We start from the raw sequence: 17,113 nt of genomic DNA, 5'->3' as shown, positions 1-17,113 counted from the left end.
TAGTATGTCGAAATTCTTTTTAAAAAAGTCATAGTATAGTATGTCGAAAAAATGAAAAAAGTCATAGTATAGTATGTAAAAAAAAATCATAGAATAGTATGTAAAAAAAATGAAAGAAAGTCATAGTATAGTATGTCGAAAAAGTAAAAAAGAAGTCATAGTATAGTATGTCGAAAATTAAAAAAAAGTCATTGTATAATATGTCAAAAAAATTAAAGTCATAGCATAGTATGTAAAAAAACAGTAAAAAAAAAAAGGTCAAATGAAATGGTTGTCACTGTCCACTCATATTTATCAACATGAATCCAAATTAGTATTTGACTATATGAAAATACTATACAAAACAAGCATATTGTTTGTTTTCTTGAATGGTAGAATGATCCGTCGCTTTAAATGTGGCGGCTGCAAGGAATTTCCTTTGGTAAAGGATGGCCCAGTGTATACTCTGCTAAAGGAGATAAGAAAGGAAGCATTGAAGCACCTTCCCTTAACATTTAGAGAATTCGACCAGCTCTTATCACGGCTGCCACTTGGCTACTTCCAGGTCATTTCACTCAGTTAAGAACCTTCTTAAGCAAAAAAGACTTTTTCGACTGCAGCCTCAGAGTCAAATTCCTGGTAGCCTCTATGTGTAGGCCTACTCATACGTGGCCAATCAAGCTGATTCGGTTCCAACAAGACAAACATTAAAGCTGCAGTGGGTAGAAATGGAGCAAATATGATTAAAAGAAAAAAAAAATCATGTGCCTCTGTATCCTCCGGTGCTCCTAATGGCATCTGCAGGATTTCCCAGACCGGAGGAAAACAACCAATCAGAGCCGAGCTGGAGCCGTGCCGTCTCTGAGCAGCTGTCAATCACTTGTGAACTCCAACGAAACGGTCAAACTAGGCAGCGCTGATCAAATATGAATCAATATTCTGTTACTGTAGTGCCTATTTCTCAAAAGGTATACTTGGCTTGTAGTTGTGCTTACTTTTTGATAGAGTAGTCTATTAAAGTGTGTGTGTGTGTTTAGGGGTGTGCACCTAGACTCACAAGGAGGTGAAGAATAAGAAGTAGAGGTACTCATGTAGACAAAAATAAGTGCACTGGCACTGCACTGGATGATCCAGCAAAAAAGGAAGCCTTCAGATTGGGTGGCCCTGAGTGCCAAATGGGTGGACCCAGGCCCACCTAGGCCTATCCATGGCTACGCAACTGAATCACTGGCTCTGTATTATTTCTAAAACACTCTAGGCTTTTAAATAGTAAAAAAAACAACAGTCAAAAATATGTTTTAATGAGCCTTTTTATTGTATTTGTTACATAGTTTTTGCTGTGGGCATAGACGCAATAGAAGCCTTAGTTGTTGCACTTGTGTCCAAGTTCCACAGTGATGTTATGGCACAGGCAGCAATGTGTGTGTGTGTGTGTGGTGGGCTAACGTTAAATTAAAAGAAACAAAATGTTGAGTGCAATGAAATCGAAGGCTTCTAAAGGGATTCCACAGGACTAGCTGGTGAATGTCATCACTGCGTGTTTCACCACGTTTGCTCACTTTGCAGTCTGTGAAGGTTCAATAGCACAAACCCCTACAGCTCTGAGAACCAAAGTGAACCTCCTTTTGTATCAAGCAGAAGTGACACTTTTTTTTTAAACCATGCATGGCTTGGTTTGCTTAAATTATATTTAGAATAATACTGCTTTTAGTCTATGATACACTATTCTACACATGGAGCAAAAAAAACAACAACAACAATAGAAGAACAACATAAAGACATTGTCATGACATATACATCATTTTACAGCATTTCCCCCCTACATTACTTTACACATCTATCCTGTCTTGTTTTTGACAATAATCAGTACAATCTGGGAAACACAATGAGCTCTTCTCCCATAACTTCACTTCTACTAAGTTGCATGCTACACATTGAGTCTAAGGTGCTGAATAGTTTTCAGTTAATTCTAAAACAAAAAAAACATGTTCTGCTGGTGTGTTATATGTAGCTTTACCATGATGTTGCACTAGATACTTGTTTCTCTCAATGGCTATGTTTCCATCACAGTGAAAAGTTGCTAGTGGATAGATCTACTTTGCCATGATATAAACTGAAATGATGATAAATTTAGCCAAGGCCGTTCCAAATTAATAGCACAATGAGTTCATCGATAGTTCAAAAACAGACCTATGTAATCAAAACGTTAAGTTATGGGCTTCTTATTCACTTCAATACAGATTTACATGTTTTAAAACAGATAAATAATGGAGATTTTATGTTCGTCCATATTACTACTTATCATGTAACCCTGATGTTCACATTCATAGTTAGGGAATGAAGCTCCACGTCCTGTGAATGACAAACTGAGATCTCCAGTGATGCCAGTTGAGCTACACATTAATTTGGCATGGTCTATTTTTTAACTCTTATATATATTTCACCTAGATCTCGACTAGAGTGGAACAATGTATGTCCCGTATTCTACAGTAAGGCAACCGGATGCAGCTAATGTGCATGACCAAATCCTAAATTGTCATAAATACTTTAAAGCTATCTTCATAACATATTATTTGATCCAAGACATAACATGGAAAAAAAAAAAACAATTCTTGCCAGGACGAGTTTAAAAACACTGGTTAAAAATAAATCACAGCTCGTGAATGATGTACATTGCAGTATTATCCTCTCGCCCCCCTCACAGACTGCACATCTGTAGTAACATTTTCTTGATTATATGTCCCTGAAAACGTCTTAATAAATAACTGTCTCTGAAAGGCACTCTGAGATGTGCAGCTCATAGTTTCTAGGAGATAAAACTACCCTAAAGATTACTCACCTGTAACACTGCGCCGGCCTTCCTTAAACTGTCTCCAACTGTCCAGTCCGTCAGTGAGAATAGGTCACATGGTGCAACTTGTCTATATTTGTATAAGCTAAACATGTTGATGAGCATTAGTCTGAAAGTAGTGGTATGTTGACTGTGATCTTTCAAAAGATGATTCTCTGATATATTCCTTCTTATCCAGTCATATAACAGACATTTGCAAAGCTTGAGATGCTCATCTACCTTGAATGTGTCAACTTTGATTAGACATTAAAAACTGTGCTACTGTTGATTTGCTGGTTAAACTGGTGAGTATGTTTTTCAGATGTCAGTGGTTCATCAGTGTCAAGGATTTCACATTCCATTGATACCCAACTTTTACATCCAGTGCAATTGTTCCTTATTTGAGCACCTTCTTGAGCAAAATGAAAAGAAACACAAAACTACCACAGTAGTATATATATAACAGAATAACCCCTCTGCACAAAGCCATCTATTCAACAGATGAAATATCTTTCTAAAGCTGCAGGACACTAAACCTAAGCAGCGGAGAGCTTAGTGTCCGTCCCACACTTCTTGCCGTTTGGATTCAGTCAAGGTCGCTGAGATCGAAGCACACACGCACTGCCAACTCTTTTGATGCCCTCCGCCTTAAAAAAAACAACACACTTTTTTCGCCGATGTTTGAATGCAATGTCACGTTCGAGGGGATGATTGTGAGTGAGTGCACGTCGTCGATGTTTATCCAGCAAATAGCAAAGCTTAGTGGTTTGAATGCAGCGCTCTGTTTGTGCTCTCTCCGACCGTCAGTTCATGGATACAACTTGTTTTCTCCACTCTCTTCAGGAAGCACTTGTGTCAAGCCTGTGTCAACCAAATGCATAAAGATGAGGTCAACTCATCGAAGCTGGAGGGGTGAGGGGGGGATTTTAGTGCCAAGCCAGAGTGGAGTGGGTTGCCAGGTTGGGGCGTAGGCATTGGAGGGGCAGTGAAAGGGCTACCAGACGCCCTTATGTCCACTTCACACCTGCATCTCTGAACCACTGGACAAGCCGAGAGCGTTCGCCTCCTCTGTCGTCAAACCGCTCTTCAGTGTCCTCCTCACTGTGCAGACAGGAAGAAAAGTGTATTATTACACATTAGCACATGCAGCTATTGTTAGATAATAAATGAAGCCACTTGGCCAACAGTCGACGTGACTCACGTGATTTTCGGTTGGCTCGGGATCGTCTCCTCTCCCGAGGTTGCGTCCGCTGGCTGGGCCCCTGAGTGGCTGACCTGACAATCCTCTCCATGATCTCATCAGCTGTATCATCTGTGCAGTTCACTGGGTCGTCACTGGCAGAGCACCATGGGGGAACACGCCCTACAATAGTAAGGTCAGAATGGATAAGAAAACAAGAAAAGAAAAGTGTTGGACAAATTGAAATGTGGTCGAGACTTTTCACTCAAAACCACAATGTGAACCTCCTGTGCCGCTAGAGGGAAAGTCTATAGATTCATCATCTGGCAACCAGGAATTTACATTCGGAAGTGGCCATAGAGAGAAAACATATACATATTGAGGCCACAATTTACTAATTTGTGTGCACAAGATATAATTTGTGTCTATTATTGTGGCTATATGATGTGCCATGCTTGGTATTTGTTAAGTGGAAGCCCCTGCATGACATCAACCGCCTGAAGCTCACCAAAGTTTTATGTATTTATATACATATATTTCTACCAAAGTTTAAAGGTCCCATATCATGCTCATTTTCAGGTTCATATTTGTATTTTGTGTTTCTACTAGAACATGTTTACATGCTGTAATGTTAAAAAAAAACTTTATTTTCCTCATACTGTCAGCCTGAATATACCTGTATTTACCCTCTGTCTGAAATGCTCCGTTTTAGCGCATTTTGACGGAATTGCAACAGAATTGCGTTGCTAGGCAACAGCTTGGGTCCATGTGTACTTCCTGTCAGCTGATGACATTCACATACACTGCAACCAGTAATACACTGGGACACATTTAGAATGTTTTACGTTTAAAATTGTGTCAAGGATCTAAATATTGTATATTCGTGACATCACAAATGGGCAGAAATCCTGACAGCTTGTTTCAAATGCAGAGTTTCTGAATACGAGCTGTGTGTATTTCCCTGTGGATTGAGTGTTTCGATACTTTCACAGTATTTATATAGGCCTGCTTTATAATAATAAAAAAACATGACATCACTTTTTTATAATATGGGACCTTTAAGATTTATTGGTCAAATACTGGTTCTAAAAGTACATGTAGTGACATTCCTGAATTCCAAAGTACAATGAGTTATCACAAACTAAGACTGTTTAGTTGTGCTATCTTACAATCAATGTATAGTAAATGTAAGTTAATGATGTAACCTTTTAGAACTTGAAGTGACAATGAGGCCTTACAATCAGGATTCCTGCATATATACCCTGGTCTGTACAACATTTCACAGTAATCCATCTTGTACTTGTTGAGATATTTGAGTCTGGCCCAAAGTGGTGGACAGCCTGACAGACAGACATCGTCATCCCTAGAGCCATGTTGCTAGTGTGGCTAAAAATAGTAGTTCTAGTGAAAGATTAAAGGTTTCAGGTAGGATTACATCAGCAGTTAGGGCAACAGAGGAATCCAAATCGCAATGTACTAGATGGATGGTGATGATATTAATATAAAAGCTATGTAGGGGCTGTAACATGTTTTTCGAGACTGACCTCTGGTGCTACTGGCTCTGGTGCGTGAACGGAGGCCTGGCACCGTGGACGTCGGGCTCTCTCCGCCCTGCAGGCTACTCTTTAGTACGGCCTTCATGTTCTCATGTTCAGCAGCATCTTCAGCATACTGGATACCCTGAGGCGGGCTCTCCTGTGAGTCTGATGGGGCACCGCCAAATTTACCACTCTGGAGGGAGATGGGGAGGACACAGGATTACAATATCTGACAAGTTATTAGTAGGAGACGGTGACACTCAGCTCCATGCTCTGGCACTTTTAGTATTCAGGAAGGAAAAGCTTTAAATATCAAACTCGTCATACAGGTTAATCTTTAGTAGTGACACGGCACTTTCCAGCCTAATATAAGAACAATTAGTTATTTCGAAGAGTTGAAAGTTCCACATTCACAGTTGCTGTTTTATTCTGTGACACACACTCACAAAAACAATCCTTCAGAAATGCCAGGTTGAAGAGTACAGCTTCCCTTTCTGAGATCCATTCGTTTCTACAAGGAAGTAGCTGCGACTCCTTCTCATGGGAGACTCTCAACACTCCAGCAGACGTCATGCAAACCCCTCCTTTTCTCTCATTGTCAAAACCTTCAAGCTTCCTCATTCATGTAAGGTCACACGCACAAAGAACCTGTCAGTCTTACTGATGACTTGTCCTTTTGTTAATCCTCTTAAATACACCTGTTATTGTTTAAAGTCATGACAGCACGGTCTGGTTGAATGTTAGTCACAACAGAAAAGTTCACATGCACTTGTTTACACACAAAGTCACCCCTCCTACCTCACTATCATCGTCATCATCACTCTACAGAGATAAAGGAAATGGAAGAAAAAACGCATGTGATAAACGCACAACTGATTGATCTAATTGGCTGTTACAAAAGGTTGTCGCATTTTTTTCTCAAATCATAAAGAAGCATGTAATCCTTGATTTATGTTGTAAACATTAAATGAGGAGTTCAACATTATAGGAAATACGCTTATTTGCATTTTTTGCTGAGAGTTAGATGAGAGGATTGATACCCCTCTTGTGTCTGTACAGTAAATATGAAGCTGGACCCAGCAGCCGGGAGAAACACCTAGCCTGATTCTGTAAGTATACCATAAAAAACAATGCAGATAGGCCCTATACATAAGCTACAGATGAGCATATCTGACTGAACATCTTGGTAAGAGTGTGGTTAAGGTGTGGGTCTTGTTATTCCTCCTTCAGGGACATCCAAAGGTTTGGATTTTCACACAGTGATTGAATTAGGGTCCCTTTGAAGAGAGAGGGGGCCCCTGCCAAGGCTCGCTGTGGAGTCCGCTCTGAGCAGCCGACTCCTTAGGGTTTAAGGGATTTTAATCATGCAGGGAGGTGTTTGCTCTGGCCTTTCTTAGCCTGCTGCAGCTACAGAATGAGATACACTAAAAACAACTCACTGCTTGTTGTTACAGTAACCTATACATGTGAATACCGAGGAACTACGCTGATGTCATTGCAAATGCATGCCGCGTCTGTCAGAAATGTCCACGTTTGGCGCTTTAACCAGATTAAGGTTATAACAAGTGTCTAGGGGATTGCTCATATTGTCTCATAGAATTGAGAAAAGTACAAACTAAACAAAGACGAGGATCAGGAAATGGAGAGAGTGTATGTGTGTGACCCCTTGCTCGTGTTGAGGAGCACTTACATCTGTTATCATTTTTCCCCTGGTCTTGTTCCTCTCTCGGTGGTTGGCCCTCTTCTGTTTCTGCTGTAGCACGCGCTCTCTTGTTGTGCGATACTCCAGGGCAAATTCACTCAGGATCTTGCTAAAGCGATGAATGCTGACCTCACGTACCGCATATATCGGATGGCCCAGGAACAGCAGAAAGGCATGAAACCTGCAGATGTGCAGAGAAACATCACATCACTGTAGAGAGATCCTTTCAAACATCCTTCAAAATAAAAGACACCATGAAAGAACAACATGAATGGTTGTAAATGCCATTGAAACATATACAGTATTAATGTAGAATATATGAACTTTTGGCAAAATGCAAGACATATTTGATTTAATCCAGCATTTGCTCTACACCTGAGCATACCTGTTGAGTATTCTTCGATGTACAATCTTCAGAATAATGATTCTCTCGGCGCAATCTTTGAGGAAGTCGGACATTTTTTGTTTCAACGGTGGTTTCATCTCATGTTTCGCGATGACCTTGAGGTGATCCCATGATGCTTTGCACCTTCGCTCCATCTGGGCCAGATTGTCTTGAAGCTGGTCAAAGTCCACCTGACAACAATATCACAGAATTATTGAGGGAGCTCTCTTCAGTGGATATGACATTTGCATTTACTGTTACTAATAACAAACGGATACTGTGGGACAAAATGTTTTAAAAAAGTAAACAACCTTGGTCAAGCGGGTGATGGCTCCTATCTCCGAGTAGAGGTCAGTGCTGTCTGGAAACTTCTCCACCACGATGGAGCAGGCGTGGTGCAGCAGGGACTGCTTATGAACCGTGTCCTTCACCTCCGGGACTTTCTCCAAGTAATTCAACTCAAAGCCTTTAGCCTAGAAGATGCAAGCGTACACAGCAGTACAGTCAGAATGTGGAGCGGAAACAACTGTCTGAAATTAAAAATCAAGAGCTCCTAGTCGAGGACCAAATTGCAGTGAATTTCCTTTTTGGCACGGTCCGAAAAAGGGGCTCAAACGGAGTGCGCCGTGTAGATATGTACCGTAGATTTATTAGGCTGGTGATTATCAGAAACCACAATCTACTTCAGACCTGACCGATTGTTCTGCTCACCACAGCGGAGCTAAGAAAAAGCCCGGACATATCATGAAAGACATAATCCCAACAGGATCTCCCTTGTTCTGCTGCCAGTTTTAAATGGCTTACTGTAATATAAATGCAGCCATTATTTACGGGAACTACTTGTTTTGATGTTGATGACTTATGTTTCCCTTTTAGCAATCTTGGCTCTCATATCCCAGAGGTCTACTAATACATACACACAGAAACCCCCGTCACAAAGGGGAGACAAAAAAATGCAGCCAGACAAACACAAACTGTCAGAAACACACAATCACACAACCTCCCTCCCTTTTTCCCCTCCCAGACAGACAGAGCCAGGTTCAGCAGAGGCCTTGACGAGCGTTTTTTACTGTAGAAGGACAGTGTCTGGTGCAGACAGTCAGGCAGCACATTCTTCTACACATAGAGAGTCCACTGTTATCCTTGCCAAATAAATATGTTGGCGGGGGAGTTGGGGGGGGAGGAGGAGGAGGAGGAGCAGCGAGGGAGGAAATGGAGGAAGTGAGTAAAAGACACAGATGGAGAGAAAGTGAAAAAACAGGAACCTCTAAGGCATATATGTCTTGAGGGTTACTCACATTAGTGCCGTTGAGGAAGTTGCCAATTGCCAGCAACGTGGTCAAGATGTAGCGGAGGGTCTTGTTTTTCTCTAACTGGTCCATCCCTTCCTTCAGGTCCTGCAGAGGCTCTGCCACTTCCTAAAAGAGCAGGGCAATGCAGTCAGGAAGCACATTATCAATAACACTGAGCTGGCTAAAAAGACTGCAAAATGAACAATTCACCACCCGATGAAGGTGGTGGAGAAGGCATGGAGCTATGACATGTCTGGGAGACTTTCGCGATTCATCAACATCAACATTAATATTGTGAAAGTCTGCTCCAAAATCATCGGAGCCCAGCAGAGCGACTTAAACTCTCTCTCTGGGAGAAACGTGTTCTCCAGAAGGCCAAAAACATTATTAATCACGACCATAACCTGTCCAGTGAGTTCACACTACTTGCCTTCAGGACAGCGCTATCTCCCGCCTCACAGAAAGACAAACCGCTACTCCGAGTCGTTCATTCCTTCCGCCATTAAACTGCAGAGTAACTATCTTGAATGAACGATAACAAAAATGTTTTATTTACTTTGAATGTAAAGTTATTTTGCACTAACCATATAATGGTTGTCCGTGTTTGCAATTAGGTACATTCCTGGAATGTAATTTGCAATGTGCACTACTCTTGGTGCTTTATTCTATTTATTCCTTTATTCTTTTATCTCGTCTTTTTTTTATTCTTGTATTTATTGCGAATACTTTTATTCTTTTACTTTTATTGATCTGCACCTCCCCATATGCCACCTACTGTGTTCCCTCTGTCATTGATGATTGTGCAGTATGAATGTGTATATGTCTCGGTGGACTGCACAAACTGAATTGCCCTTCGGGGATAAATAAAGCTATCTGTATCTGTATGTATTGTAAGTAGCTTTCTTCTTTTGATTGATACTGTAGTAGTCGCTATACTTTTTTTTTTTTTAAATTGTACAACATTTTAGAAAAATGCTGACTCACTTCCTTGCCTGAGAGTTAGATGAGCAGATTAATACCACTCTCACACCAGTCAGTCAGTTAGTATAGTTTAGTATAAAGACTGGAAGCATGAGGAGACAGCTAGCCTGGCTATGTCTATAGTCACTGCAGCTTGTTGTTACCAGGCTAGGTTAGATGTTTCCCTCTGTTTCCAGTCTCTATGCTAAGCGACTACCAGTTGTAGCTTCATAATTTCTGTTCAGACATGACGGTGAAAAAAAACAAAAACCCCACTAAAGAATTGTCCAATGTTTCACTTCTGTAACTCTGTAAGGTGCGACCTATCTGCATGTGATTAAAGTGTCCAGGAATGTGTCTGACCTTCTCAATAAGCTCATAGTCCATCTTGAATGCCCACAGCTGCAGGCGAGCCGACAGCTCTGTGATGGAGGAGAGGGTGAGAAGGAACTGTTCAGCGCTGCCCAGGGGGATATCAGGGTTGACCAGCTGAGCCTCCTGGATCCTCTGCTTCTCCTCCTCTGTGGGGATCATCGTCAGGATTTTCTAGGAGAGGGAGGAAGAAACGAGAGGAGGGGAAGGGAAAGGAAGCATTCATCAAGTCGAGCTATCAAAAGTTTTTCAACGCCTGAGTACAATTTTGACATAATATGACAGGGAGTAAATCAGTAGGAGGAAAGAGGAAACAAATTGATCCGGACATTTCTCTCTCAGTTTATCTAAGATGTTTCCAATTTTTCCCACAGACTCGTGTGACATCTGAACTTTCAACCTCGCCTTTGTTGTCTGACTGAAAAGATCCCCAGAGACAAAAGGTGGAGAGGAATACTCCTTTCTGCTGAGAATGAACTCAAGGTGAAGCTCTGAAAAACTACAGGTTATATAACACCAACGGGAATGCGACATTAATCATTATCTGCTGAAAAGTCTGTAGTATGGTTTTTTAAAACAAGCTGAAAATATGCATGTGGTGCTAACCTTTAATCATCGTTGTGATTGATTACATGAGAACGGCCAACAAAGGCCAGCCGTGAAGCCAGGAAAATCACATGATATGTCAACACTGTGGGCCATCCTATCTAAAGGAGTTAAATCTCTCGTTTGGGGAAATCCATCAGTGTATTTGGTGTGCCGAGTAAATATCATTCAACAAAACCATGTTTATTTTGGACCCAGTGAGCTTGAATGAGTTTCATTTGATAGACAAGACAGCGCTTACAACATGCAGTACCAATATAGATACAGAATGTGTCTTTAAAAACGCTTACCTCAATGCCTTCCTTGTTCAGTGCGTACTCATCAAAGTTGAGGATGGCGGTCTTAATGGTGCGAGGAGGAGGTAAGACAGTCAAGCCGATGTTTATAGCGTTGCTGCGTTTGGAATCCAGGACTATGATTTCTTGTCGTTTGCCATCAACAGCTGCTTTCTATGAGAGATATACAAAACAGCATCATATTAGATCATGCATCTGGAGTAGTGGAAGCAGCTCTTAATGGTTTAAAGATGCACATAGATGCACAGAGAGCACATAGCATCCTATTCACAACCAACATATTGTCATCACCAGTTGACTGATGTATTGAAATACAAGATTTTCTCCTCTCATTAATATTGAGAAGGGTTTAATCCATTTTAAATACAACCCAGGGTGGACAAATTTATCCCTAAACTAACAAAATGATCCTTTCTTATACGGTGCCAGATAGCAGGGAAGCCTGAGCTACAGGAGAGAAACTGAGGGCAAATCAGGACTGCAAAATAAACCTCCAAAAGTATACAAACAGTAACACTGAATGGTTCAGCGGGACAACACTACGTTACCTTTGTGACAGGCAGCTCCTTGGATTTGGACTCAAACAGCTGCTCCAGCTTGGATGTGTCCAATTTAACTGGCTCCAGTTTGGACCAGAGGGACTCCTTACAGAATTTATGACTCTTACACTGCCAGTCCACGGGACGCACTTCGTTCCAGAAGAGACGGATGGTCTTCTTCTTCTTCTGGAAGAGAGGCATTTCCCCTCGACTCAGCTGAGGGGAGGGTGGAGGGATAGGGGCCATGAACGGTGGGGGTGGGGGCATCATTTTGCCAAGCATGGGAGGAGGAGGAGGGCACCCAAACAGGGGCGGAGGTGGTGGCAGGGCAGCGTTGCACGGCGGAGGGGGAGGCGGTGGTATCAGGTGACCTGACCCCATCACAGTGTCCATATCTAAAATGTCCATGTCATCCTCGTCCCTCAGATCTGTGAAGTCCATTTCTTTGATCCGCAGCTCCCTGGGTGCGGCCATCAGCTGATCCCAAATGTAGTCCGACTCTTTCTTAGGGGGTGACGTTGATGAGGCAGCGGTTGACGATTTGTCAGTCTGCTGCTGCTCTTTTGAGGCCTCGACCTCAGGAGGAGACGATAGGCCTTTGACCAAATCTCCAAACCTCTCCGCCACTGCTCGGACACTGCCCTGGTTGTCTAGATGTCCCACCTCCATTTTTTTCACATTGTCTTCTCTGGCCTGTCTATGAGCCTCCAGTGTGGAGATCCTGCTGGCCAAGCTGGCCACAGAGGAGTCACTAACCTCTGCCTCCTTCTCACATTTACAGTTCTCCTTCTCCGTTTCTGCTACATTCCCTTCATCCGTGCTGGATGTCGTCTGAGCGTAGAGCATGTCCAGCATGAAGCGCTTGCTGTTGAGTATTTTGTTGCACTGGTCATTCACATCTGCGTCTTTAATGCACTGTGTCCACTGGCCTGTTGAATACAATTTTGACATATTGAGAAAAATGTACATAGATGATAATCTAAGTAAGGGAATGAAATTAGCATCGATCATACCTGCTTCAATGTCATTGGTGAGTTTCTCCTCCCGCTCCTCCCTCTCTAGAGTGCTACTTGTGGAGGAGATGCTGGATGCAGAGCAGTTGTCTTTTTCATTCACTTCCTCATTCTGTCTCTCCTTCTCGCTCAGCAGTACGCCGTCTTCTACATCCCTTTCCGTCGGCTGCTCCTTCTCAAACTCCTCCTCTAACTCGACATTCACCTCCACCTCCACATTTGGCTCTCCCACCTCGACTACATCTACTGCCTCCGCTTCCTCTACTTGCTCTTCTACTTCTACTTCATCCCTGCACTGTGTCTGCTCCTCGAGCTTCTCCTGCTCATGCCTCTCTTCCTTCTCCATTCCCGACTGTTCATCCGACGCCGGCTCTGCCACTACATTCTGGTCAGACTGACTCTCGGCAACATCCTCCGTCTCTGCAGGCGACTCTGTCTCAGTCTGCTGCTTGTCTGGCTCTGAGGGAGGTGTGGGGGAAGGTTCTGATACTGTTAACTCTGGCGCTGGGCTTTTGGTTCTGGTCTGTGGGTCAAGGTTTGGCTCTGAGATATGTTCTGTTCCTGGAAGAGAAATCAAAACAACGTGGAAAAAAATGTTACTTGAAGTACCTCACTCATGTGCGTTTATATTATCTGATAGTCTTCAGAAACATTCTTTGTTTATAATTAAAACAGCTTTAAATTGCTTCCTGACATGTCCTTAATTGCACTGTACATTTCCAGACGGTAGAAATAATTCACAAAGCAATCATCAAATTCTCTTACCATAGCTCACGACCATTCAACACACACACACACACACACACACACACACACAAACACACACTGTAAAACACAACGTGAGTTGAGCTGAGAGGGAGTGATTCACAAGTTCTGAGAAAAAGGTTCAATTTGAATCTTTGTTTTAAGTAGTTATCAAAGAAGTATGTTTTAGAAAAACAAACTACTAAGCCCTTTTGATTGCAAGCCTCAAATCACTCTTTAGAAACACACACTGTACAACGTCAAGATATCTATTTTACAACAACATCTCTGTTTCTCTTATACACATTGATACGCATTTCTAAAGTCAAGTAGTTATTCTCAATAATCCCTTTTTAGCAGAAGTGCAGCTGAATCTAATTTCTGTGCGATAGTCACTCGTCGAGAGTTAATGCCAAGCCCAGTGTGTGTGTGTGTGTGTGTGACAGGTGCACTGACGGCCAGTATTGTCTCTGCCAGCTCTACAAGCCAACATTACAGTCCATTCGTTCTCATATCACTTGAGTACTAACGATGAATAAATGGCTGGCAAACACCAGTTACCTGACGTCTGTTGTGCAGTGGCGACTGTGTCTTCCTGTGAGATGATGGGCGAAGGCGTGGCACAGCGGGACGCCGAGCGGCTGGCAGGGTTGGGACTCAAACACAGAGTGATCTCTGTCCGTCCTCTTGCTGGCACCCTGGGGCGCTCCCGTTCAAACTCCTCTGCGGCTAGCCTCTCCACAGCCTTGTACCTGCAATGACAACAAATTGTAGCTTTCAGATGTCTGCACACTGTGGTTTAAGATGCATGCTGATCTGTAGTAAAAGCTGTTTAACTCGGCTCAGACATACATACAAAGGAAGGCAAGCTGCAATTTAGCTTTATTTTTTCAAAGTGAATATGTGTGAAAATGTTACTCATATTTGTCTTTTAGGGGTAGAGAAATGTATACCACCCTCATTTTATATAACAGGCCTTCAAAGAAGTTCATAAATTCAAAAATATAAGCCCCTGGAAAAAAATTACATTTTAGAAATGTTAAGGCTTCATCCAACAGTGATGAATCATTCTGTCAATTTTAAGTGACTAATAACCATTATGTAAATATTTGTTCTTTAAACACAAATGGCATATTTGTCTTATTCCTGGGTAATTATGGAAAATGGAGCTGTAATTACCATAACTCATTGAGTCAAATGATGACAAATGACATCCTTCTTTTGTTAAAGTTGACGTTAAAGTTAAAGTTGTTTTAAGTGCTGTTTAACTTTTGTGGCTGGTGTTTACGGATCTCAGTTCACATGTTTATTACTGGGGTGAAAAAGGTGAGGGCATAAGAATGAGCTGGAAATGATATTGTGCACACAGTCAGAGGGAGATAACTGGACCGAATCTATGCCAAAACACAATTACACACTTGTCCCGTTGGGTTTGGGACGTCTTAATGGTGAGCAGGCTTAAAGGGACTCTGACACCTATAATTCAGCCTGAGGCTTTACATCTGCTATCGATTTTAAAGTAGGATATCAAACCTCAGCTGTTTGATCTATCTTCACAACGGCAGCATTCTTGTCTGATCCACGTGAACCCATGAACTAAAGTAAACTCACCTTTCCTCTCTGGCTTGTCTTGCTTCTTCCCTCTTGTCAACATAATCTCGACTGAGATAGGAAGACAGAAACAGAGTCAGAATTTAGGACCTGTACTCACAGTATGTATAGATTCATATTTCATTTGCTTAACTGAAAATGATATGGGGAGCGCAAAGAAAGTTACAGGGCATCATAAAAAGGTAAGACAAGACATCAGAGCAGAATATGCTTTTGCAGATTCTACCTGCCATTATTCAGTATTATCTAATGATCCTCATAAAGAAAGACAGCCAAGCTTCTATCAGAGGGATTTATGAATATCTCGCCAGATTCACCTGTTTCACAAAATGCCAACATGTCTCTATTGGCTCTACAGCTGCCTACGTTCAAAAGTATAGACATGATATATTCCCTCTGACATGAAGTCATGCAGCGTTTTATCAGATTCTTGAGGTGAGACTAACTTGAAACGGTTCCTCTCTTCTCTTTCGATTCTCTGCAGGCGCTCTTCTCTTTCCAGGCGTCTCCTCTCTCTCTCCGCAGTCAGAGACTCCTGATGCTGTCTGTACGATGAAGTTAGCAAGCCCCCTAGAGCAGGTCTAAACGCCACAGAGAAAGAACAAATGTGATGACATTATCAAAATTGAGTGATTAGTTTGCGTTTGGATTTGGGCATTTTGCACATTTGTTCAGACAAAATCTTCTGCATTAGCTGTGGGAAAGTTGAGATGCCAACCTGTCAACCGGCTTGGAGTCTGGCGTGCAGGTTGCTGAACTAGTGAAGCGATGGATGGTTGGTGTAGCAGCCTGGCGTCTGCCCGGGTATGGACTGCCATTGGCATTGATTCTGTTAAAAGAAGGGGGAAAATAAAAGCTTTGTTCTCTCCTGAGACATTTTTCCACTGAAAGACAGAGAAGAAGGGTGGACAACACTTCAAGAATCCGTGCTGTGAATTCCAATGTCATACTGCTGGATAGCTTACACTGAGATATGACTGTGTTGAGTGCTCTTAAGCACTTCTCCCTAAGCATCTGAATAGCTTTCCTGTGAGGAAAGCCATGCCATCAAAATGTGAAGGGTATCTGCAGGTGCACTGCTCATCCATATCTCTACAGGGGACAATCTTTCATAAATGCATCTTTTCACTAGGCCTACTCTTTTCTGAGAGGCCTTGTAGTTGCTGTGTTGAATCTGAGAGAAGATTGTGCACATTTGGTCTCAGAACAGTTGCACAACACATCGTGCATTAGAAACAGGCAGACTGCATTATGTGCACATCTCTCTAAAACTATTAAAGGTGCTAAATGTGAGATTTGGTTATCAGCTGTAACGGCCTTGTGAGAGCAGTGCAGAGCGGTGGTGGTGAGCGAGCCAGTGGGATACGCTCACATGCACTAAAAGCATGCGCGGTCTGCCCGGCGATGTCAACAAAGCACAGAGAAGCTCAGATTACAACACACGCAGAGGGTGAGCAACTTCATTCTCTATCTTTATATAGCAAATAGTTGTTTGCTGCTATATTAATACTCTGGATATCGTAAAGAGCACCTGTAATGTAAATCACAAAACCTCATAGCCACTACACATCTTGTCCCTGCGCACTCTTGTTACACTTGACCTGTTGACACCTGGCCTTACCTGTCAGCCCAGCTGGGCTTTCTAGCAGTGTAAGGTGTAGGAGAGTTGTTGTTATCTGTCAGACTGAAGATGGAAGTGAGAAAGAAAGAGAGTAACAGTCAGGTCAGACACTCCCAAAGATCAAATTATGAAATGTTAGTCACACAAACAAGATAGTGAAACAGCAGTCGAAGGTAGGAGGGCTGCAAGACCACACAACAACACAACAACAGAGCCGACAGGGGCAAGACAATATCTCTGTCTGTCTTACCGATTCAGTGTGCTATTTAGAAGGCAATAAAACTACTGTTAATTCTAATAAATAAAACTATTTTAGAGGCTTTTCCCACGGATCACTTCTTATTGTCCACTGCATAGAGAAGAGGGAATCATTTCTGCTTATCTGGCATCTGGCATACATGCTGAGGAACTGCTATGCCAGTCCAGCTTTGGTTGCTTATCCTTT

General features: G+C 42.3%; 1 protein-coding gene across 5 annotated transcripts in view; it reads right to left on the bottom strand.

Annotated features, from left to right (window-relative positions):
- Window positions 1–1,271: 1,271 nt before the first annotated feature.
- fhod3b (formin homology 2 domain containing 3b) overlaps window positions 1,272–17,113 on the bottom strand; it is a 96,799-nt gene continuing 80,957 nt past the window's right edge. For 4 of the 5 annotated variants that reach the window (XM_074653914.1, XM_074653915.1, XM_074653916.1 and 1 more), the window contains 16 exons: window positions 16,669–16,731; window positions 15,766–15,876; window positions 15,494–15,628; window positions 15,048–15,098; window positions 13,998–14,188; window positions 12,693–13,253; window positions 11,689–12,608; window positions 11,135–11,293; window positions 10,230–10,412; window positions 8,913–9,032; window positions 7,926–8,087; window positions 7,615–7,805; window positions 7,218–7,410; window positions 5,534–5,720; window positions 4,011–4,172; window positions 1,272–3,910 (listed from right to left, as the gene is read on the bottom strand). In XM_074653914.1, the coding sequence (XP_074510015.1) occupies window positions 3,828–3,910; window positions 4,011–4,172; window positions 5,534–5,720; window positions 7,218–7,410; window positions 7,615–7,805; window positions 7,926–8,087; window positions 8,913–9,032; window positions 10,230–10,412; window positions 11,135–11,293; window positions 11,689–12,608; window positions 12,693–13,253; window positions 13,998–14,188; window positions 15,048–15,098; window positions 15,494–15,628; window positions 15,766–15,876; window positions 16,669–16,731 (3,472 nt within the window). In that variant the 3' untranslated portion in view covers window positions 1,272–3,827. The remainder of the gene's footprint in view (window positions 3,911–4,010; window positions 4,173–5,533; window positions 5,721–7,217; window positions 7,411–7,614; window positions 7,806–7,925; window positions 8,088–8,912; window positions 9,033–10,229; window positions 10,413–11,134; window positions 11,294–11,688; window positions 12,609–12,692; window positions 13,254–13,997; window positions 14,189–15,047; window positions 15,099–15,493; window positions 15,629–15,765; window positions 15,877–16,668; window positions 16,732–17,113) is intronic. The other variant, XM_074653918.1, reaches the window with a different exon arrangement.

The sequence above is a fragment of the Sebastes fasciatus genome, chromosome 12 (assembly GCF_043250625.1).
Source record: "Sebastes fasciatus isolate fSebFas1 chromosome 12, fSebFas1.pri, whole genome shotgun sequence".
Taxonomy (NCBI): Eukaryota; Metazoa; Chordata; class Actinopteri; order Perciformes; family Sebastidae; genus Sebastes; species Sebastes fasciatus.
Note: the sequence above shows the minus strand (reverse complement) of the source record. Positions and strands in the feature narration are given on the sequence as shown.